General features: G+C 38.9%; 1 protein-coding gene across 7 annotated transcripts in view; it reads right to left on the bottom strand.

Moving 5' to 3' along the window:
* LOC124116561 (palmitoyltransferase ZDHHC18-B-like) overlaps positions 1-25,378 on the bottom strand; it is a 99,969-nt gene that overhangs the window by 65,246 nt on the left and 9,345 nt on the right. For 4 of the 7 annotated variants that reach the window (XM_046477942.2, XM_046477948.2, XM_046477946.2 and 1 more), the window contains exons 1-2: positions 24,797-25,243; positions 1,782-1,942 (exon numbers count right to left, since the gene is read on the bottom strand). In XM_046477942.2, the coding sequence (XP_046333898.1) occupies positions 1,782-1,942; positions 24,797-25,020 (385 nt within the window). In that variant the 5' untranslated portion in view covers positions 25,021-25,243. Of the gene's footprint in view, positions 1-1,781; positions 1,943-24,796; positions 25,244-25,378 lie in introns of those variants that run through there. The other 3 variants (XM_046477943.2, XM_046477944.2, XM_046477949.2) reach the window with 2 other exon arrangements.

Below are 25,378 nucleotides of genomic sequence, written 5' to 3'. Positions count from 1 at the left end.
AACCTTTCATCACATTATCATTAACATTAGAAGACACTGAAAAAATGTTACCAACGGCGACAAACCTGGTAAATATTTTACATTTATCAAAGAACCATGAGCCTCGCACTCTTCCTTATTATAAAGACACAGCCTTGGCCTAAATTTTGGCATCAATATTTAATAAGAACTATTAATGCTTTAATTGCACGTTTTGAACTTCCTGGGTTCGGTGACCTTGTAAGCCACACAAGGTTTGTTTTACAAAGGAAAAATCAATACGGAGCCATGTACTATTCAGCAATGTAGAAATGATAAACTGTGACTTCTAGCAACAAGATTTAGATGCTTCTAGTAATTTTGTGGGCTTTAAAAACTGATATTAGGCCAAAATGAAATAAATGTTGAATTTCAACCCTGTCCGTCTTCGCTACTAAACACCTCACCTCATATTACATTATCGTCCCCAACTATATATACAGATGAATGAAATCACCCTGTGTATTGCCTTGTTCCTCTACTTGATGGATACACCATACACCGGAGCTACCAAACATTCAAGATTCATGCGTATCACGCCTGTTGACACTCCATGTTTACAGATCTCGCACTTGGATATAAACAAAAAAAGAACATGACTCCCACCTCATATTTATGAAACATTGTTATGAAAACCTGATATTAATTAATAGTTCTAGTTCTAGAAATTCTTCTTCGCTTAAGTCCCAGCATTCACAAGGGAACTTCACCTTAACAAATACAGGCCACGTTATGTAATCACTAAACTATTACTTGAACCAGCCGGAAACATTTCCCACCGAGCTCACTCCCACGCATGGAATGGGTTTAGTAACAATGTGACGACACAAAGTAGGTCTCCATGCTCTGAGGCCATCTTGGAGCAACACCATCAGAGGGGTCGCACCGACCTGGCAGGACCTCAGTAAGTTCAAGCCTCAAAGGTCATACTGAAGACCTGCCCTACTCACTGGGCCAAGCAGTACCTTTACCAACTCTTTCGGGTTACGATGTAACACTAGCAGCTATTCTCTCATGGGGATTCACACTGATTCTAAGGAACTCTTTTTCGAGGACCTGATATAATACAAATCACCCCTACATTGCCATTCCATTTGTTATAACTATACCAGCATGAACTGGGAAATGTGTAAGTCCAATTTAGACATTTCGACTAACATTTGCTGCAGACTTGGGGCCCAATAACAGCCTCTAAACAGGTCTAGATAAATCCCTGTCATCGCAATTTATTTAAGTTCGAGTAAAGGATGCCATTGGTCATTATTAGCTTGTGGGTGGAAAAAAACCCTATGTGCTAAAATTAGCATGCTGGTGTAAGCCTTATAAAGGAATGAGGCAGGGTATGGACAGGGGTCTTGATGGAAACCCGTAAGTATCTGTTTTAACATCGATTTGAGGAATATTTCAATTATATCCAAGCATGTCAGTTTGATGTGTCGGGAAAGTCCGAAGTGATGCACATCTAAATACTTGACACTAGCTGAAACCCACAAGCACGGGTATGGTGCTGACAAACCTAGTACCATAATCACATTCAAACCCACGATCAGGGGTTTCTGGCACAGCTAAGGGACACGACTCCGCACAGCAAGTTGCTTTGGCTTCGACCACTGGGTCAAACCCCATCCCCCACCCCCATCCCGACCCCCTTTCCCCCAACCAATGGGAGAAGTGTAGAAAGGAGATGCCAGATGCCATTCCACATAGAAGAGAGAGTGAACTCACAAAGCTGGGTCTTAAGATGCTACTTGTGTGCTACTTACCCATTTGTTTCTCTAACTCGGCAGCTTCGTCCGGTGTTGCCCGCGGGATAACTCCAGGATCACTGAAGCTTGTTCGGAATAATGTTGCCATGACGAATATAAACAAGGCCCCTCCAATGGCGGGAATTGCTGGCGTAACTTCCACAGCCAGATACACACAGCTGAAACAATCAGGAAGTGGGATTAAATACACAACGTGGGTCTGGATTGTCTGCATGTACATGTGCTTATGTTTATATCATCCTTCGTCTTCCATCAAACATGCACTAGTGTTACACAAATAAAATGGATGATAACCACAAATGGAAAGCATTTCAGGAAAAATTAAGGAGAGAGAAAGTTGGGTTTTACCACCGTCTTAAATACAACAGTATTTCAGTTATATCAAGGCATGTCAGCTTAAAAGGGTATGTCTGAAGTGATGCAGGTCTTAGACGTTGACAACTTTGGTGAAACCCTACAGCTCGGGAGCTGACAAACCAAGGATAATAATCAGGGTTCACCTGGGATTTGAACCCATTATTAGCTAATTCCAGCAGTGCAAAGGTACACAACTCTGCACAGCCAATCATGGCACCTTAGACCACAGGGCCACCAATGCAACACAGCTCACTGAAATATCATATAAGTGATACATAAGTTGTGCATTGGTCTAAAGATGTCACAAAATAGATGAGGGAGTTGAATTGATGATACATGACATGTAGTCATACCGGCAAAGACTGCAGCTATGTTTCACAATAGCTGATACAGTCATCAAGTCTGGCTACATCCTACAGAGGGATATCATATAGCTGTGCTAAAGCATGGGAGTTGACACACAGCACCTAGGTTCAATTTCTTGAACATGTACCAAATAAACAAGGGCCACTTGCTCATAGCGCTAATGCAGAGCTCCAGATAACCTATGTATTTGAGCAAAATACAGTAGCATAAAAACAATTTGGGTACTTATAATTTTTTTAAAATGTCAACTCACTGGTATAATAATACATAATCAACTGGACCAACAGAGTTAAAAAATATTGAATACCCATAGAAATCTACCAATTATCAATGTGAATGACAACTTGTGAGTTAATCCACAATGGCTCAATCCATTACCAGGAGCACAGGCTAAAGCTACAGTAAGTCGATGTTAATGTAAGGGAGATGCGATAGTTGCAGTGCAGCTGCTACTAACACTTAGTGCAAGTGTACCCAGGGCAAAGTCATTTTTCAACTGTGATTAATGTACCACCCATTGTGTTAATCTCGCGGTAAGATTGCTTTGGAATATTTGACGAGAAAAATGATAGGAATAAATGCAGCTTCAAACAATTCCCTGCTGACACTACACATCATTCAGTCATTTTTCACAACTGAGTTCATCATGTTTATGGCTGTGCTGAGTCTGCAGTTTTACAAATGAGGAATGAAATAACAAGAACTTAGTCTTTTTCTTCCCAGCAAGTCTGTAAGTAAAATTCAGTTATGGAGAAAAAGTCCCAAGTTGATCGATATGGGAAGAAATCCACTGTTTGTCACGCCATTCAAAGGACAACTTCAACAACCCATTCCTTTCATCTCAGTTTTTGTAATTTTGCCCTTGCCAACCATCCTTCTTAAAGACTTATATCAGCCCCAAATACATATCATGCATTAATATTGTTTTATTTTGAACACCAATCCTTATAATGGTTTAAGAAAACGGATAACATGAAGAAATAAAAAAGGGCCTAAAAGTCAACTATGCTTCAAGCAGTACAATAACTGCGCCAAGTATCGGGTCACCATGACCTTGCATCAGAGCTCTCCATTATAAATGTAATCAGATTTCATCAGCACCCCAAAATAACCTCTCCTACTAATATACTCTTGTCTACAATCTTGACAGCCAATAATGGCGTCAGACTTGACAAAAACAGTTTACTGTCTTCATGTTTATTCATGTTTGATCAAACTGCACTTTGTGACAATGTATTGAGGACAATAACTGCATCTTAAAGGGACTAGCAGGCCCAGCAAATTTGATTCAAATCCTTAAATTTGTTTATCTGTAAATTGTGGTATCTCTCAAACAGGTAGAGATTAACCTAATTAAACACAAAGCATATCTTAGTTTGACACAAGTCACTAATAGCAATATGGTCGCCTTTTATGGCAAGCATGGGTTGTTGAAGACGAATTCTACCCGGATCTTAACGGGTCTAAATATCCATGAAGAGCTGTCACCACAGGTATGAAAGATTCATACCATAGTGGAGACACCACATATAAAATATAGTACTTCAAACATTGCCTGTTCGTATTCAATCCTGTAGTAATATTGACAGATATATGCACCTGCAACAGGCAGATATTTCATATCATTATCATGCTAAAGATGCATATCTGCTGATGTGACACAATGGAAAATTCTCTCAACTGCAAGACATCTCCCATCACATGGCTAAATAAAAGATGGAAATTTCTCATTTATGCACATGTGCAATCTGTGCTCGACATTTTTCTCTCTACCCGAGCAAACTCGTCATTTCAATCAATTATTTTTAGGGGTTAATAATTTACATAGCGGCCCACTTATTGTTAGAGTGAGTGAGTATGTTTTTACGATGCTGTTGGCAATATTCCAGCAATATCACGGCGGGGGACGCCAGAAATGGGCTTCACACATTGTACTCATGTCTGGCATCGAACCCGGGTCTTCGGCGTGATGAGTGAACGCTTTAACCACTAGGCTACCCAACCGCCCCACTTATTGTTAGAAACAAAGAGATCCCGTGTCTCTATGTCCTCGCTGTAGCAGTTTAATCAAAGAACCTTGTTTTGGTTTTGTCACCACCCTGTATCAAAGCCCTCCATAACACATGTAGTGAGAATTCATCAACACCTTAGAGTAACCTCCCCTGCTAACATACCCTTGTCTACATGCTTGACAACTGTCACAATGTTTATTCACTTTCAATTGACTGCACATCGTATTGTGTACATTCTGCATGCACTAAGCCATAACCAACCCAACTGAATTTATACATGTTATAAAGCAATCTATTATCGTGATAAGCATGCAATTGCCTTGAAACTTGCAAGTGGTTGATGGATCTGGTGTTGTTACCCCGTTAAGAAACTAATATCTCTGTATGGTTGAAACACTGTTGATGCGATCATGGGCCATTAATAATTTGACTCACACTCACTCCATGCCGACAAGGGAAAACACAGGGGCTTCTGGCAGGTGGTAAAGCAGCTGGTCCAAAACCTCTTGAGTTCGCCATAGCCCAAACTTGTTTACAAATACCTTAAGTAGATATTAGTGTCAATAGGACAGTTATGGCTGAGCCTACTAGACAGACCGACAAGTCACTAGACCAAGGCTTCGGACCTATGATGACTGAGACTGGATTACAGGTTCAAAGACAGAACGTCCATAGGCAGTTTGAACGTCCATAGGCAGTTTAGCTCAATACAAACCCAAACCTTACAGCATTTTGATAGTCTGCCATACAGACCCTGAAACAAATATATCCAATACAGCCCATGCAAGTCTATAATATTTAGCAAGAATTCTTGATTACCGCAGCATCAAAATGAAAAAGTCTCTGGGCGCCTTTTAATTATATTTCATAACTTTAATTTAACAACTGTTTTTATCAGTAAAATATGTTCATCTCAGAAACTAGAAGTAGATGTTAGACAAGCATTTTGACAAGTCTGTCAATACATGATAGCTCCTTTTCAGGTGAGCGTGCTTACCCATTTGTCCCCACTCGCCCCTTTCCGTAACCTGCAAGAAGACTCGTCCCCCTATCGATGAATGTTATATGCGAAAATATGACAAACCAATCAGAATGCACGTATGACATCAAGTACTTCGGTCAAAGAATCCCCAGGAATATATTTTTATTTGACATTTGTCTTGCATCTAAAACTATACCCAAGATACAGTTAAATGTGTTCAATCACACTGTATAATACTGTAGGTCCTGAGGTGTCTTAAATAGCACCTGGAAAATATATATGATATATGGGGGAAATATATGTGAATCATTACGCAACGAGTTGACAATTCTTTTAGCTATGCCCGTTTGCGCTTAGATGGGACCCATTTGAAAAAATGGCCACAAGAGGGGCACGAGTCGCTATTCGGCTTGTCCTTGAATAACACGAGTTGGTCACAACTACGTGCTTCCCTATCACTGGTACTAGAAGACATACCACTACTGTTAGTCTCATGCAGCACTCAATGATCCCCCAGTTTCATGGACACTCCGCAGCTGTGGAGCAGATCACTATGTGTGTTTTCTCAGCACATCATCAACAATGGTTATTAAGATGCCCAGCGTATTGCTGCTCCATATCAGGAGAACAGGTCAACCAGGCTACAAGCACATAATGCTTATTGGTTATAATCCATGTTTCTGATGCTGCTAAACAAATCACATATTGGCAGGCTATTTAATAGGGGAGGGACAAATTCACCAACAAAGTGTGTCATTGCTGTTATGTCACAGTACCTTTCAGAACAATGCAGCACTGTCATGCTATTGCAAAAGAAACCTGGGGTTGCAAAAGGGCTATATATATATATATATATATATATATATATATATATATATATATATATATATATATATATATATATGCAACAGCAAGTCCGATTGGCTCATCTATAAGAATGTTTGGGAATCTGAAGCAATGAAATGATACATTCATAGCTTTGTTATATACTGCCTTGCAAAATGGCAACAGCACAGGGCTATTTGAATCAGATTTTAATTTGTCTTTGGACTTCAAGAATTTGTAGAAATGGAGCTATGATTAATTATTATTAATATATTATTATTACTAATAATAGCATGCTAAGCTTACATTCATTTTTTTGTTGATGTGGTTTTAGTCTAGGTCTGAAAGATAAAACTACTCAAATTCAAGTTAATTATGAAACATGATCGCTACCATGGCAACTTCAGTTTGCAGAATATCACAAGACATATCAGTAGGGATCTCTTTATGGGATGCCATTTTTTTTAATTAACCAGCATTTTGGACTGGAAAATTCTGAACTGATATGCAACACGGATAACGTAGAATCTTCAGCGTGGGTGCAGCTGTTTTCCATCAGGTAATAACTCAGTCACTTTGGGTCTAAAATATGTACACTATGCATTAGATACATGAAATATGCATTACCTGAGTCCGGGCACTGATTTCTGTAAAAACATCAACTTTCAAACCATTTCTAGCATTTCAAACATTTCAAACATTTAACTGCTTTCATGAAAATGATAAATGTTCTTTATCAAATTAAATTTCAGGTGTGTTTTCAGGAAGATAAATCAATGCATATTATTTATTACATACAACTTGTATCTAATTAATTGTTCATAATTTTAAGAACATTTTCTCTGTGAACCTGTTTTCTTTCTTCATTTTGTTCCAATATTATAAAATCTGCATAAAGTAACAATCCAGATACATGATAGTAGCCTGTAAATAATAGAGTCTGGGCCAGACAAACCAATGATTGATATTACGAGCAACAATCCAAGCCTTCAGGGTATGATGACACACTAACGTCCAAGTCACCAAATCTAACCATCCATTCCATAAAGTTGCATTGTTCGACCAACATGACGACCAATTCTAACCTGAAATCCCCACAGATTCTCCATGACCTGATCAACTTACCTTAGAAACCTAATCACCACAAGGTCCTGTCCATTACATGAGTGAGTGAGTATGGTTTTACGCCGCGTTTAGCAATATTCCAGCAATATCACGGCAGGGACACCAGAAATGGGCTTCACACATTGTACCCATGTCGGGAATCGAACCCTGTCTTCAGCGCGACGAGCGAACGCTTTAACCACTAGGCTACCCGGCCGCCCCCTTTTCCATTACATCTCCATCAGAGAGGAAACTCATTTTAATTATACAAATAGTACAAAATAAATAGTTGCACCTGTTCATATTGATTGAATAGTTATAGTAACGAACAGCTTGAGCCTACACATGGTAACATGGTAGACAATTGCGTCCCGCCCACACACTCCACTCTGCAGTCTGTAACTGAGAGCAGAATGTCCATACTTGACATGCCTCGTCACAAATACGATAAACGCCTCACTCTAACAGTGATACACCGGGGAGGTAAATGAGCACATGATAAAAACTGTTAATTAAAAAGCTCCCCGGCATGCTCTACGCCATCTTGAACATATCACATGGAGATCAGATATGCTTGGAACAAACACAAATTTGAGCTTGCTTGATTAGAAGTCAGGCTTGCCAAGCCATAAAAACAAATTCATTTCATAACACCATTATCAAATCTGCCAGGCATTTAAGAAACATAAGAGTGTAAAATACTGGATGCTACTTGATTTCAGATTGGAGACACAACAGATTTACAGAGGATCCTCAACTGAAGAGTTATCTTGTCGAAAATTGGAACTTTTGGAAATCCTCATTTTCTTAAATTCAAAGTTATTTTTATTCAAATTGCCCAGTTACTGAGTACTAAAACTTAAACTTGTGAGTAAACCTAAGTTGGAAGTTGTTTATTCCAATTTGAGAAGACCTACTGACATTCATCACAGCCAAATATCAGCCTCTGAGAATAAATGCCTAGATACATGCCTGGTGACATTATCACAGTCAGACACAAGTCTCAAATAGAAGAGCCAAAACAAGAACTGCCTGCCTCCCATGGAGTCTCCTGGGGTCATGTTCATAACACACAGACCTGATTCATGTTCCACAAAGCGATCTTAGCACTTATGAAAATGATCGTAACTCCCATACTTTAATAATACTAGTCGCAGCGCTCAGAAGATCACTTTGTGGAACGAGGCCCAGGTAGATAGAAAAGACATGTGTGAAAGCTGATACAATTGTGTTTGGCTATTGTATTTCTGGGGCGGTCGGGTAGCCTAGTGGTTAAAGCGTTCGCTCGTCACGCCGAAGACCTGGGTTCGATTCCCGACATGGGTACAATGTGTGAAGCCCATTCGTGGTGTCCCCCGCTGTGATATTGCGGGAATATTGCTAAAAGCGGCGTAAAACCATACTCACTCACTCACTCACTATTGTATTTCTATTATTTTGTTGTTGTTTAATGCTGCAACCAGTAATATTCCAGCTATATGACGGCGGTCTGTAAATAATCGAGTCTGGACCAGACAATCCAGTGAAAGACATCATGAGCATCAATCCACGCAATTGGGACACGATGACATGCATCAACCAAGTCAGCGAGCCTGACCACCCGATCGCCTCCTACGACAAGCATAATCGCCTTTTACGGCAAGCATGGGTTGCTTACGACCTATTCTACCCCAGATCTTCACGGGTCGTCACAGAACAGATGGGTGATGTCAGTGGTTCACCATCCAAATACTACAATAGATAACACAAGCTATATAGAGTATTTGCTTATACAGGGTTATAGTATGGTCTCCAATACATACTAGGGAGAGAAATCAACCCAATTAGTGATAACTACGATAATATATAGGAACAACCCCAAAATATTCAAAATTCTACCAGCCCTCGAAACACCTTTAACTTATGGTGAAATTGCGGGCTAGTGCTATTTTCAACCCCTGCATACACTTTCGGTAATCTTGTATCAGAGGAGAAATCTGTATATCGGCATGAGTCTCTTGACTAAAAAACAGTATAAGGAGACAAAGTAAGCTAAGTCCAACCATATGACTCTCTGATTACCATGTTCTTGTTGTGTATCCAACATAATGAGATTAAGTAAATAACAGGTAATTGGAACAAGTCTCATGACAAGTGTCTGTTTCTAACCTTGAGAACAGTAAACACCCATTCACCGACTAATCTGAAACTGATGCTAAAACAAATCAGGGCTGTAAGATAGAAGAGTTTTTGGAACAGATACTGTAGGTCGGCTCAACCTGCCATGCTGAATGACTGATAGAACCTGGAGCCCACTTCACCAGTTTCACGTGTACCCGTAGGCTTTCTTGTGAACTTGGTTAACCATATCACATTTTGCTGAACGGTAAACTGAATGCTACCAGCAGTTCCGCCTGACAGCAAGGCTAATAGACCTTCGAAGTGTTGGTGCTTTTCAAACAGCTTCAATCTCTTCCTTCAGCCTTTTCAACAAGCAGCGATCAGCTTCCAACAATACATGTCATCGACTTGGCTTTCAGTCAGAGTTTGTTGTTGGTTACTTTGCAACAGTGTATCTTAGGCGTGTTCAAGCTGCACCCAGTAGCTATTTATTTCAAAGTTTTCTGGTCCTTCATAATCCTCAAAGGCTGATCCTTAAAATCCATGACAATTAATTGTTTGTTTGTTTGTTTTGTTTGTTTGTTGTTTAACACCACACTCAGCAATATTCCAGCTATATGATGGCGGTCTGTAAATAATCGAGTCTGGACAGACAGTCCAGTGATTGATATCGTGAGCATTGTTCCACGCAATTGGGATCGATGACATGCATCAACCAAGTCAGCGAGCCTGACCACCCGATCCCGTTAGTCGCCTCTTTAGTGAGTGAGTGTTTGTTTAATCCCGCACTCAGCAATATTCAAGCTGTATGGCGATGAGTGAATGAGGTTTAACAGTATTTCAGTTATATATCATTGCATGCTGTTATATATCATTGCATGCTTAGGTATAGTTTTGACAAACCTAGAAGGTGAGGTGAAATTATTGCACTTACAGCATTCAGGATTATTGCACTTACAGCGCCAGGCAGGGAAACTACAAGTCCCATTTTTTATCGTCTTTTGATATGACGCGGCCGGGGATCTAACCTCTGATCGTCCGATATCCAGGTAGACACCCTTTCAACAAGACTACGACACGGTCCTGTCACAATGTTAATATACATTTCACTGTGGTGATGAGAGACAGAGAACATGGTCACCATGGTGATGCATCGCGTGATACAACACACTACATCTTAGTCGACCCTCATTAAATGTCCACATCTAATCCTCAGTACAAACTTCCCTTCGAGATCAACTGACAAACCAATATTGGAAATAAAGGTGTTCATATCACGCTGACAAGAATGGAATGCTCGATCACATGGCAAACCAATCGATGTGACCCCAGCTAGTGAGTAAGTTACACAATGATTGATGCGAGTGTTGGCAGGACAAGACCACTGGTCTGAGACTAATCAGAAGCACATGACCACCTTCTTGTTGATGGACTTGGTCTTTCTGCCCGTTCATCATATCACATTAACCCTTCAACTAGTTCTAGTGAAACACCTTACAGCCTTCAAGCTGCAGGATAGGCCAGGCCAGAGACCTGTGATATAGGTACATGGTCTCTTGCCTGGCAAATGTTTTTGCTTGTGGAAGAAGAACAATTTCAACTTGAACACAGGAGTAACGATTCACTGAATGTTCACTGCATGGAGCTACTCTGTGCATATGGTGAACATATTTAAGAAATAAACGACGAGTGGGAGTTGTTTATTGTACAATAAAACAATGCAGGGAACATATACCATGTGTAATCATTGGTTTCTCTGAGTATTCGTTGTTTTTACTCCCTTGGGTACAATCTATTGAATATTTTTACAGCAATAAGTAGACATTTTTGTAAAAACATAATTCTTCTTACAATTCAGGTGACTTCTAATCTGTGTTTTTTTATGTATACTCACAGCATCTAATTAAAAAACAATTAACAACACGTGAGACATTTTGAGAGTTTTTGAAACGTTTCATGTGTATTTGTATGCCAGCAACTCAAAATAAATCGGTTAATCACTTAATGGTGATCTAATCTGCACATTTTATGTACCGTGTTCGACGTAATAAGTGCCCAGGATGGTCTCAAATTTAGAAATAGGGGTCTCTTATTAGAATATAATTTTGGTGAAAGAGTTGAAAGATCATAAATTTTGTGGTTTATGCTGACAGCCTGAAATGATACAATAGAAAAGTCTGTGCGTATTATACACGACAGATATATTTTTCCAGAATTTAATTGCCCATAATTAAGGTTGCATATGACACACGGGTGCATTTTATACATGAATAAATAAGTCTTGTGTACACTGATCAATCGGAAGGGTGCTAATTGGGATTGTTCACTAGCCAATATATTAGCAAATATTGCCGTTGGCGCTTATTTGAGCAGGGGGCTTAATACGTCGAATATGGTTAATGCAGTTTATCTGGAGCCCTGAATTATGCCCTTTGAAGATGCAACATCTCCTGTAGCAAGTACTGAGTTATCACATCTTGATAAATACCTACAAACCACTGAATTTACTATAATGTTGTGGTTGTTCTATATTCATGCCATCTGACAATGAACCGGTCTCCTATAGTGTATAACTGTGTATCATGACTAGTCATATACATAGCGTATCACATGACAACAGGTGTATTATATTATGACAACTGAAATACATAGTGTATCACATGACAAGTGTATAGGACACTTCAGTCCTCATATGATCAGTTCCATGGCCTGTTGTTTGTTTGTTTGTTGTTTAATGCCACTCTCAGCAATACTCAAGCTGTATGACAGCAATCTATAAATAATCAAGTCTGGACCAGACAATCCAGTGACTGACATCATGAGCATCGATCCACGCAATTGGGATCGATGACATGCATCAACCAAGTCAGTGAGCCTGACCACCCATTAGTCGCCTCTTATGACAAGCATACTCACCTTTTATGGCAAGCATAGGTTGCTGAAGACCTATTCTACACCAGAACTTCACCGGTCCCCCGCTGCCCGTAAATATAGCCTAATTTAAACAGTACACACTTCTAATATCGTTCATCAAATTGCCAACTGGTAATAAGCTAGATATAGAGAGGTTTACATCACCTCATAACAAACCCAGGGACATCTAGGGGCCCAAATAGCATCCGACTGTACCGGTACAATAACATGATAACGTGATACTGATGTGATAATCAAACATGGCGCCTCAGCAACCAGTCTGAACCATCTGTTCACCCTCAAAATAATCATTTCCAACTTCTTCACCGAGCTCCCTTTCGATAACAGGAATTTTTCAAATTCTTTCGAACATGATTAAAAATTCAGAGGCTAATGTGTGGGGGTGGGTTCCTGTGAGGTGGGGAGGGGGGACTTCCTGATTCTGGTTTCTATCGTATGCCTGGCAAGTTTAAAGGTAACGGCTCATGGATACAGATGACAAAATGTAAAAAATATGGACAGGAAATATCAGCTGCCTCACTTCACTGTTAAAGTTCTCAATGTTGGTTTTCAAACCAGCATTTTCCGATATTGATAAACTGTCAAAATTGAATATTACCATGGAAACAGAATGTTGTTTCTGTTACATGTAATAGAAGGCCTGTTATTACATAACCCAATTTAAAATTGTTTACAAAATAATGTAGTGCACAAAAGACATGTTTCATTATGGCTTTATTTTTATCTTTACTTTAGTTCGTATTTTTATCAACATATTGAAAAGAAATACATTCAAATTTTAAGTATAATGTACTTTCAGACATTTGATTTTATTCTAATTCCATCCTAAGTGAAGTTTGTTGGTTTGTTGTTTAACGCCGCACTCAGCAATATTCCAGCTATATGACGGCGGTCTGTAAATAATCGAGTCTGGACCAGACGATCCAGTGATTGACAACATGAGCATCGATCCACGCAATTGAGATTGATAACATGCATCAACCAAGTCAGCCTGACCACCCGATCCTGTTAGTTGCCTCCTACAACAAGCACTATTGCCTTTTACAGCAAGCATGGGTTGCTGAAGATCTATTCTACCACGGATCTTCACGGGCCAATCCTAAGTGAAACTTCTACTCATCTTCTGATCTCATTCCAACTCATTTAACATACATTGTTCAAAAGCATTTACCAGCAATAACAAGCTCTTTCCTGGTTGTTGTGTTAATTAAAGCACATTACCCTAGCAACAACCATAAAAATAATTTCAAAATTGAAAACTTAAAACTATTCAAGCCAAATCAATGTGGATGATTCACCCACCTAAAAATACCCAAGTACATGCTTACATCATTGCCTTCCAACCCTCCATGATGCATTTCCTGCAGATCAATATCCATTGGAGAAATCAATTACTAATCACACTGTTTACTTGCTGCGAACTGGGTAAATGACGCCCAAGAGGTTCACTAAGCCATCTTGTTTGTCTGTTTATTTGTGGTTTAAGCCGTACTCAGCAATATTCTAGCTGTATGACAGTGGCCTGTAAATAACATGAGTCTGGATCGGACAATCCAGTGATCGAAATTGAGAGCAAATGGTGCCACTGTGACTATCGGGGTTAGACTAACATCTAGTCTCTGAAATAAACACATTTTACAGAAAAAACAGTTGTTAAATTATAGTTATAAAATATAATGTAAAGGAGCCCAGAGATTTTCTTTATTTTCAGACTGCAGTAATCTAGACTTGCCAAACAGTATAGACTTGCACGGGCTGTATTGGATATATTTGTTTCAGGTCCGTATGACAGACTACACTGGGGTAAGAGAACATGCTGTCAGCAAGTCCGAGTCTGACAACCCGATCCATTGGTTACATGTTGGGGACCTGTGCTAACCTGTAATCCCACAGGGACTCAAGCCATTTGGTCAGATAACGTAGGCAACAGCAATGGTCCATACTATCTCAATAATGGGGCATTTCAAAAAGACATGATCTCAGATTTTTTGTCTTAATTTATGAAAATGATAATAAGCATGATAATTAAGGAAAACATGTTTGTGGCATTACGTCGCTCTCAAATTTCAAGTCTCAAAGTCAGTGAGAGTTTAGGATTTAGCACTGCTCTGTAATATTACAGTACAGAGTGTCAGTTTAAAAGTGATAGTCATCGACATCTACCACTCTGGTCAAAACAGAACAAAACCACAAGCAAGGGTATTATGCTGTCAGAACAAGGAACATAATCATTAGGAGTTAGTGAGTGAGTATGGTTTGAAACCGCTTTTAGCAATATCCCAACTTCACAAATTGTACCTATGATATCAAAAGTAAAATCCAGGATGCACTGCACTATCAGTATGTTGATAGGTTCTAATAAAAAAATTATTTACTTTTCCAAATGTTTTGATATTTGATAACATTTCTTATTGTACATATGGAGCATTTATTCAGAAAATGATCACACATGAATAACAGACAATAATCAGCAATTACTCTGAGCTATTTACAAAGAACTTCAAGATCAAACTGCTGATTGTATGACAGTACTTCATCAAACCATGCAACATTTGGGCTGATACTGGACTAGTATCGAAGAAATGTTTGTATCTGCAACAGCCTAGCAGAAACAACTTGAACTATCACACATTCACAGTACTATCGCAGTACTATCACAGTACTATCACAGTACTATTCCCACAATAAATAGGTCTTCAAAATTCAGCACTAATAATCAGGGGTTCAAAGCAGCCATTTTATCCACCTGATACTCCTTTCTGACCAGCATGTTCCTGAAAGGGTTGATGGCAGGCAATATATGTCTACCTTCACTGGAAATGGAATGTTTATGTCTAAAATGTCTGAGCCTTGCACAATCCAATCAGCCCTCCAGTGTAAATTACCGGAGTGTCAGTGTGTGGTCAGTGTGTGGTCAGTGTGTGGTCAGTGTCTGGTCTATGTCTGGTCACAGTGACCAGTTTACTAACACAACATATTTACTCTACGTGAATCATATTTACTACGTATTTTTTCTGCCTTAGTTATTTAAGCCAATCAGACAAGTGATTCATGCTTAGTATTTGTACATAGCACATTTGTCATCAATAGCAGCCTCATCTTGCTTCAGGAATCAATTTCTCCTTCCACAATCGATACTGCCGACGTAACTAGCCAGTAACTCATCATAGTTCAGACAGCTCATTGATCAAGCAATTACATGTATTTAGTATTTAAGACGGTACAAACATTCAAAATATAGGTGAATATACATGGCATAGTGCTTAGTAATTAACAGAAAGAATACTAGTTGAAAGAGTGATTGATACAAGTATTGACAAGGTTACAAATTCATCAGAGCGGAATAATGAGATTCGGCTCCTTGTTATGACTGGAAGCACACCGTTACTGCATGTGATTATCATCATAACGCTTGGAGACCTTCGGATATTGTATCATACTATGGAATCATCATGATGTTTTATACTTTTATGTTTTGATTTTGGACAATGTTCGAGCTATATGATGGTGTGTAAATAATTAAGTCTGGGCAAGATGATCCCTGTTGTGGTGGCCCTTGATCACAGTGAGTGAGTGAGTGAGTGAGTGAGTGAGTGAGTGAGTGAGTGAGTGAGTGAGTGAGTGAGTGAGTGAGTGAGTGAGTGAGTGAGTGAGTGAGTGAGTGAGTGAGTGAGTGAGTGAGTGAGTGAGTGAGTGAGTGAGTGAGTGAGTGAGTGAGTGAGTGAGTGAGTGAGTGAGTGAGTGAGTGAGTGAGTGAGTGAGTGAGTGAGTGAGTGAGTGAGTGAGTGAGTGAGTGAGTGAGTGAGTGAGTGAGTGAGTGAGTGAGTGAGTGAGTGAGTGAGTGAGTGAGTGAGTGAGTGAGTGAGTGAGTGAGTGAGTGAGTGAGTGAGTGAGTGAGTGAGTGAGTGAGTGAGTGAGTGAGTGAGTGAGTGAGTGAGTGAGTGAGTGAGTGAGTGAGTGAGTGAGTGAGTGAGTGAGTGAGTGAGTGAGTGAGTGAGTGAGTGAGTGAGTGAGTGAGTGAGTGAGTGAGTGAGTGAGTGAGTGAGTGAGTGAGTGAGTGAGTGAGTGTTGCTTAATGCTGCATCAACAATCTTGCAGTTATTTGCAGGGAACCAAGTCAGTGAACCTGATCACCTAATCCATTTCAAGGCCCTTCACGTCCAGCAGAGGTTGCTGGTAAGCAATTCTGCCCGGGAACCCCTAGAACCCCCACAGGGGTACTCAGATTAGACAATTATCGCCATATTTGTTTGGTTGTTGTTATCAAGTCTGGTTTAAACATATTCTATTTAAAATGATCTATAGTTTGTACAATAACTAAACTTCAACACAGAACAAAACATTAATATTTAATCAGCAAGAGTGAGGTTGGAAGTCCAATGAGGATTCAAGTACCAACAACATTGTCCAAATCATAAGTGCAGTTCCTGAAGTCACATAGAAATCTTATGTTTAAACAAAACCGTTTATTATAATAGGGTAGTGATAAATGTACCTTCACACAAATAAACAGAACACTGGACATGAACACATGAATATGCTGAAAACATGATTCACAAATAACCCAGGGAATTCATACATAAAACAGCATTATCAATCTCAATGATAACGAAGTGGACAAATCTTTTGTTATTTTCTAACTCAAGGTGAAATGACATCCACCGAGATGGAGTGAGTGAGTATGGTTTTACGCCGCTTTTAGCAATATTCCAGCAATATCACGGCGGGGGACACCAGAAATGGGCTTCACACATTGTACCCATGTCGGGAATCAAACCCGGGTCTTCGGCGTGACGAGCGAACGCTTTAACCACTAGGCTACCCGACCGCCCCTCACCGAGATGGAGGAGGGATTAATAGTTACTGAGTGCCCCAGGGCACAATTGAAAGAATTTATTTCCTTCCTCATGCTTGTGAAATCAACTGCAGGTGTGCGGCAATGCCAGGTCAGGTAAATTCTGTCACATGATTAAAAACATTCAGCTCATATTTCTCCTTCTTTCTTGTCCGAATTTTTTATCTACATATGATGGATAAGTAAGCGATACATAAGTAAACCTGAAATATACCTGCAACTATGAAAATTTGATTTGTCATTAAAAAAACATCCAATTCTGAATCTCTTCAGATGTTCTGATTGGTCAATCATGTTGTTTGATTGACAGGTGGCAAAAAAGTAATTGTCTCCCAATACCATGAGAGTACGAATGCAATGATAATATATTAACATAGAAATAAGGCCACTAAAGCCCAGTCTCTTCAAAACATAGCTCTCGTGTCTAAATCATGTTGAGCTGTTTGAAAAAAATTCAACATATATATCAACATATCCCAAAATTAACTGCATGTTCACAATCTGTTAATGCTCCATGATACAACTGACAGCAGATCTAAGAACATACACATGCTGTGGGCACACCAGTCATGACATGAGCGCAATCAGACCCAGCTGATCTCTCCATTACAAATAACACTTTGGGGAGCGACAGCATTTTTAATAAATATTCAGAGAAAGACAAGCAGTTTTCTTCTCATCTATCTCTACTTTAGGGTGCAGAAAAACAAAAAACAACAACAAATCAGATCTCCAGCAATGATATTTGAAAAACTAGAGTCAGTTTATTATTCTAGTGTGAAAAAAAGTGCTATCCACTTACAGATTCTTGTCAAGAAAGAGAAATAAAATGTTTTCATGAAAAGATTCATTACTTGTATGAAAAGAGCCCGAGAACCAAAATATCATTTTTTCATCAAATCAAGAAAATACAATCTTTTCCAATCCCATCACCTGATGTCACGTCTCAAAATTATGTGAACTTATGAAGATATATTCACACATCTCAGTTCTTATTTTGAGCCATTCTGTGGAGATTCAGGGGCTTAAGATTCCAACCTAATTACATTGAGGATTGTGTGGTGGCCAAGTGTGCCTTGTCTCATTGTGTGGCATTGCACCCTGATGGTGAGGAACGTTGCCATTGGTTTTACCACACCTACACTTGATGATATATTGTATGTCGCCCTCTATAGTATGACCCCAACCACCCTGTAGAATCTTTCACGACTGATGCTAATTTTCATACCTCATGTTACTGCAATAGGGGCTGAAATCATCAGCAGAGAATACACAGCAGAAAGTTCTTGGGGTGAAATGATACAGCAAGGTCATGATACAAAACTTACCACGATACATAGGTCATGATATGATACATATTGCGATACACATAAATACGTCAAATCTCGTGGAAACTTCTGGACTAATAGTCTATAAGTATTTCAGAGCAGATTTAAGAGGAAAAGCTACCTGTGGACACATATTTGTAGTGACTAATATTTTTAGTAGTGAACTTGAAAGGCTAATTACAACACATTTTGCAATAGTTGACTCACAAAAATGCTGGGGATCATTTAAGGAGTAGTAAGTAATTTATATCAGCAAGTGTATCGTCTTGTATCAATACAGAAAAAAAAAGTATCGTGTATTGTATCTTCGAATGAAAACTCATGATTCACCAGTGCACTGATGTATCGTTTCACCCCTACTAAGTTCTATGGACCAGGTGGTCGGACACAGTGACTTGACTGATTGTCCCTTTGAACATTATAAACATGAATCACTGGTTCAGGTTCTGCCAAAAACTTTGAGTCCGCAAGGCCGAACACAGCTCTTAAAATTATTTTCAGTAGATTTTAGTGTAATCATACTATTATTAGTTGAGCTTACTAGACCAAACAGAATTTTATGAGACTCAGGAATCAGACGAGTGGACAGAGACCCAGACTGATGGTTTGTCTGGAGCAGACTCAACTCATAGGCAACTCGAATATTACTCAGGGCCTGGTTAAACATCAAGCAACTAAAACTAATTCTTGCCTGGTTCCACAAAAACTGCAAGTCTTGAACAAGTGAACCAAGAAGATGGAGAACTTCCCATGAATGATGGCTGATGGATGATCCGGAGATCCCACCCCGCATGACTCAAACTCAAAGCCTTTTGGTGACCTAGCTGACCCATATTTCAACTCCAGTAAAACAGCCATTGATTTGGCCACAAAGTTCCAAAGAGAAATCAATTTGATGAAATTGGTTGCATTTTGACTTGTTGTCTCTGTTGCCTATTTTAATTTGGTGGCACATGGTTTGAGTGTGAAGATGGCAAGCGTACATGTTGACTGTGTTGACTGTAGAGGAGTTGAGTCGGCAGCGTCATTAAGCCTTGTTGAACTTTAATTACTTCAGTATTATCCAAGTCTATAAATTTTCATGCCCAATCTTTTTAAAACATGAATTCCAGTTCATGGTGACCTCCATCGATGTTTAAAGACCTCATTGTGCAGTCAATGCTATAATAGACAGAGTTATAGGAATCAAAACTGCTTGTTCATTAAATAGTATGTTATATTAATCCACCATACTGATCAAAAAGGCAGAATGATTGACACTGCATACTTTTAAAAGTTTACTGAGAATATGATTACTAGAAAACAAATATTCAAATTCTGAGGATTAAAATGAACATCATCCGCTCCCTAACTTGTCTTTCTAGAAAAATGTCTAATTAAATTTCAAAAGACAAATGATAACTGTCTTTTGGAGCCATTTCAAAATGTAAAACTGAATATTTGAATCGCCAGCTGATAAGATTCATAGGAGAGCCATTCCATAATAAAATAATTCCGAAAATCTTTCATTTTCCTAAACCTCAGTGAATCACTGGATCATAAATACATAATCGGTGAGTCAGGTTTAACCCAGTTGTCAGTAATATTTCATGGCAGCTTAAACAGAGGAAAGAGTGAGTGAACGTTATTCTGTGTCACCAGCTCTACAGCTATAGCACATGGCCTGTTGGTGCATGTGGAAACCAGTGGTTGAGAGCAAGAACAACCTTCATATGATTGTGAAACACACTACTCAAGGTCAATAACTATTACCACAAGATCCCCATTTCTGACGGCTTGAGTACTGGGCACTCTTCTACCCCACATAACTGAAACAAGACTACTTGTTGTAATACAGTCGTAGCATATAAAAAATTATCCCAGGGTTTAAAATTAAGTCCAACATGAAGAAGGGTTAGAATGGGTCTTCAGCAACCGATGCTTGTCAAGAGGCGACTACACTTGTCGTAAGAGGCGACTAATGGTTGACTTGGTTGACGCATGTCATCTTTGTACCCCAAATGCATAGATTGATGTTCATTGTACCCCAATGCATAGATCGACGTTTGTGATTGTAATCACTGGATTTTCTGGTCCAGACTTGATCATTTATAGACTGCTGTCGTATGGCTTCAGTATTGCTGAGTGTGTCATTAAAAACATTAAAAACAAAACAAAAATAAAGTGGGGTCAAGGGGGTCTTGACATTTGCTGCCCAGTGTTAGAAATTGGCCCAACAGTTAAGGTATCATAAGGACTAGTAGAAATTTCCATTTTTAAGGGTTTTGCTATATGTTATCATTATAAGGACTAGTGGACTAAAACATTTGGTTTCTTCTGCTGCTGCCATAATACTCTGAATCAAGGGACAGCCCTAAATCCTTGAACCCTAGGGTTGTGATAAGGACCCTACCTGCATGGTTAATACAGTATCAAAAGACAATAACTGGCAAGACTCAGCCTTCAGAAGAAAACAACATATGACGTGTTTTCTGGAAAACATACCAAATAGTGAGTACCACAATACATAATCAATGCCAAAACCTAAGACTACTAGCCCGAACTTTAATTTGTTTCAGAAGTTTCAGTTTTTGCAGTTTCAGATGTTGGTCTCAGCATAGGGGCCAGAATAGTGAATGAGTGAGTTTGGTTTTACCATGTTCACGCCGCTTTTAGCAATATTCCAGCAATATCACTGCAGGGGACACCGGATATGGGGTTCACACATTGTTCACACATTGTACCCACGTCAGGAATCGAACCCGGGTCCTTGGCTTGACAAGCAAATGCTTTAACCACTAGGCTACCCGACCGCCCCAGGGGCCAGAATAACATAGATAAGAGACATGAAGAAATCTTACAAGGCTCTAGTTTCAGACTAGCGCCTAAAATCACAGAGCGTCAATGATTGATGGGTAGAACTCAAGTTCCCAACGAATCATTAACGATCAAATTCCACACAACAAACATCCTGATTAAGTAAAGAGTAGAAACAGCAGAACTCTAATATTGTATATTTTTCCGTGGATCATTATGCCTCCAGTTATACGTGACACACTTGTGAAATGGCCACAATTGGCCAGTTTGGCCATGCTGACCAAAGGTCACCCTGTGTCATGCTGCCACTGTGACACATGATGTGACACTGATATGGAGATTATTCCAAGCCACATAGGATTGAGGTCAAATTGGCATGAAGAATCACTGCAGGGTAGGTCAATATTCCCAGCATTGATCTCGGTGATTGAACAACGTACACAATCTAAGACCACTCTATCTGTAGAAACTACCATGCCACACAAGCCAGAGACACATAAAAACATGCGACGTCACATCCATCTGATCACGCGCTGCCATTGATGTCTTATTCCCATTGGCGGTAATCCCTGTTAATATTCCTGTCATCTGTGGAGGTGTATGTAATGGCCTGTGTAGTAATAAATTCTTTGTATCTAAAACCTCAAAGGGCAGCTTCAGAGCGATAAAGACAAGTATGGATTCTGATCATTTCTTACATAATGTCAACATATTACAATCGTAAATTCACAAGTTTAAATACTGTACTAATATACATGAGTATGTAAGCATGGTTTCACAACACTTTTAGCAATATTTCAGCAATATTAATGTGGGGATACCAGAAATGATCTTCACTCATTGTACATTTTGGAATCAACCCAGGCTTTTGGCATGAGTGAGTGCCTTATCCACGAGGCTTACTAATCACCCCCAAATATGCATGAGGTATTACTAACAGCTCTGAAACAATACATTATTCATTATACAAGATGTATATATGTAATGGAAGTTGCAGCTATAGTATTTGAAAATAGGCACCACCAAAATCTTTAATTTCAACATTAATGTTAATGAGATGGACCCCTGGACAATCATGCTCAATCTGAGGCACGGTGTGATGTGGTCACTTGTTTATAATATGACGATGAAACGTACTCATAACAGTCACATACTGACAAGAATTCTTATTCTGATATCAAACAAATAAAGCGTTAAGATTTGACATCTAAAATACTATTTATTGAGACTGTTTCAGACAACATCAACACATGATTTGACTGAATACACAGCATTAGAGATTGGAACTAGTCCAAAAGTCCTTGCCAAACTGCCCAATAGTTATGGTATCATAAGGACTAGTAGATATTTGCTATTTTTAAGGATTGTGACATAGGTGCTAACTGTGAGGACATGTGGACTAAAAATGTTAGTTTCTAACGCTGATACTGACATGATGAAGCCAAAATGTCAAACACGAACAATTTATAGACCATCAGTAAATAATTACACCATTTGTAAACCTGTGTGTGTGTATCAGTGCAGATTGAAGTGTATCTTATTTCATATTGTTAAGTTCATTATCATTGTACATCTATGTATAATGTAGTAACTGGTCACTCGGGCTGCCAGATTTTTAAATCCCCCTGCCCGACGGTCGGGTTATATTTCATATGTGAAACTATTCTAAATATTTCCCGATGATAAGCATTAATTCACATGTAAAGATGAATGATAAAATGTAACCAAAAAGAAACCCTGTTAGCTTATCCTGAGAAACATATGATTATAGTGGGCAGGCAGGTTTTGGTCAGGGCTGGCAAGTATTTCAGCTAGCCAGTCCTGTGGTCTGGCTGAAATTTTTGGGAGTTTCATACCCTGTATATAAACATTTCAGGCTGTCAGCATAAACCACGAAATTTATCTTTCAACTGTTTTTTTTTCACCAAAATAATATTCTAATAAGAGACCCCTATATCTAATTTTGAGAGCCCCCTGGGCGCTTATTACGTTGAATATGGTATGTCTTATAACAGACCTGTCATAGCAAATAGAGACTACTCAGTGTTCGACATTACCCTGTGAAGATCCATGTTTGAATTGGTCTGTAGCAACCAATGCTTGTCGTAAGATGCGACAAACGGGATCTGGTGGTCAGGCTCACAGACTTGGTTGAAGCATGTCATCATACCCTAATTGCACAGATCAACTGGCTTCATTGGATTGTCAATGTAATTACAATTCAATGTCTGTTTGTGTCATATCAGTTTTATCAAACATTAATATCACCTATATGAGGTCAGGACACCTTGTGAAAAGTTAATTACATAATTTGTCTTGTAGTTAACAGCACCAGGAGCACCAATTTGTCAGGATTTGTGGACAATATTGAACTAAATCCATACAGTGTAATTATCCTTCATGTTAAGATCATATATCTCAATTATCTTTACCTTATACAACTAGGAAAAGGCTTCTCCAATTGTAGTGGATACCAATAAAAGTAATAAAACCATGGCATCTTGATATACTTCATCAAATTAACATGCCTTTTGAAAAGTCGATATTTCTTAAATAAATCATATATTTAAAGTTTGATAATCCAGTTCTTTAATACATGTGCAGAATTTAATATTAACATGATTAAGAATCTTAAAAACTTCTCTCTCTTACACATACAGTGATAAACATTTCTCTCTGACCAAACCACTATCAAAATAGTATCAAGCCAAGACATTTCCACCTGTGACAAAAATCTTTGGACTGCAGGTTGAAGAGCACTCACGTTAGTATTGAAAATTTGTCGGGTTAACTTTTCAAATGTATTGTGCATTTTCAAACAACTGAAAGTAAGGTGGTCATAAGACAAATGCTAAATAAAATGAAAGCTCCAAGGGGTACCATAAATACTATTTTAATATCTGTAACCCTGTTCAGTGGTCATAAGAAATTCATGACATTATTACATAACACTAGACACATGTTCCTCACTGTTTTTTGTGTAGGGCAGTTGGATAGACGAGTAGATACAGTGTTCGCTCGTCATGCAGAAGCCCCGGATCATTCCCCACATGGATACAAGTGTGAAAAACACCCACGACGTATCAGTTTCCAATCCTTCAATAAATATGGAACTGATCAACTGATTGCTGACATGTCTGGTGGGTAATTTCAGGAAGTGGCCATGATGACCAACATATCTGAATGAACCTGTTCAATAAAACTATTCCTAAATATTTGAAAACAAATCACTGGACTTTTCCTTAACAGCTCTGTTTCACTGATGACAATGTGGTATGTTGCTCTAAACTGGTTACGACATGAAGTGAAATAGTCTGAAATGTAATTCAATTCGATAAAATTCCAGTACTTACTCGAACGCAAAGAACAGTCCACTTGTGACGATGATTAAGGTGCAAGTCAAGTAGAAGATTCCAGTTTGTTTGGCCATCATGATTCTTCCGTTGCAGTGAAATTTATTTTTTCCTGGAAATACTTCCCATCTTCTCACTTTTTTCGCCATTTTATCCTTATCTTCGTCAATATGTTTTGACGGAGACTCTGTCGAAACAGCAGTATAAACGAGATGGTCTTTCATCAGTTGCAAACAGTGGTGTTCTATAGGGGAGAAAAACCCTCACTAAGGCCTGATGGACCATCACAGGGAAATCGGTAATGATCCTAATTCATCCTAAAATGTATCCAACGATCGAATTGTCTAATTTTCTACACAAATACCGCTAAATTCTACCTGTTTTTCATACACATTTGTCACCAAGACCTTTGTTGATCATAATGATCTCATGACGCATGCGTATTGCGATGACATATCCTATCGGTGTTGTTTCGTATTTAGAATTTTCTTTTTCACAAAATATTATTTAGATGTGTTCCAACATTTGTTTATTGTTAACGGTATGGTGAACGCGAAAGGAAACACATACTGTACATGTGCA

The sequence above is a fragment of the Haliotis rufescens genome, unplaced genomic scaffold (genome assembly GCF_023055435.1).
Source record: "Haliotis rufescens isolate VD_foot unplaced genomic scaffold, xgHalRufe1.0.p SCAF_5, whole genome shotgun sequence".
In the NCBI taxonomy this organism is placed as follows: Eukaryota; Metazoa; Mollusca; class Gastropoda; order Lepetellida; family Haliotidae; genus Haliotis; species Haliotis rufescens.
This window is presented reverse-complemented; position numbering and strand designations above follow the sequence as displayed.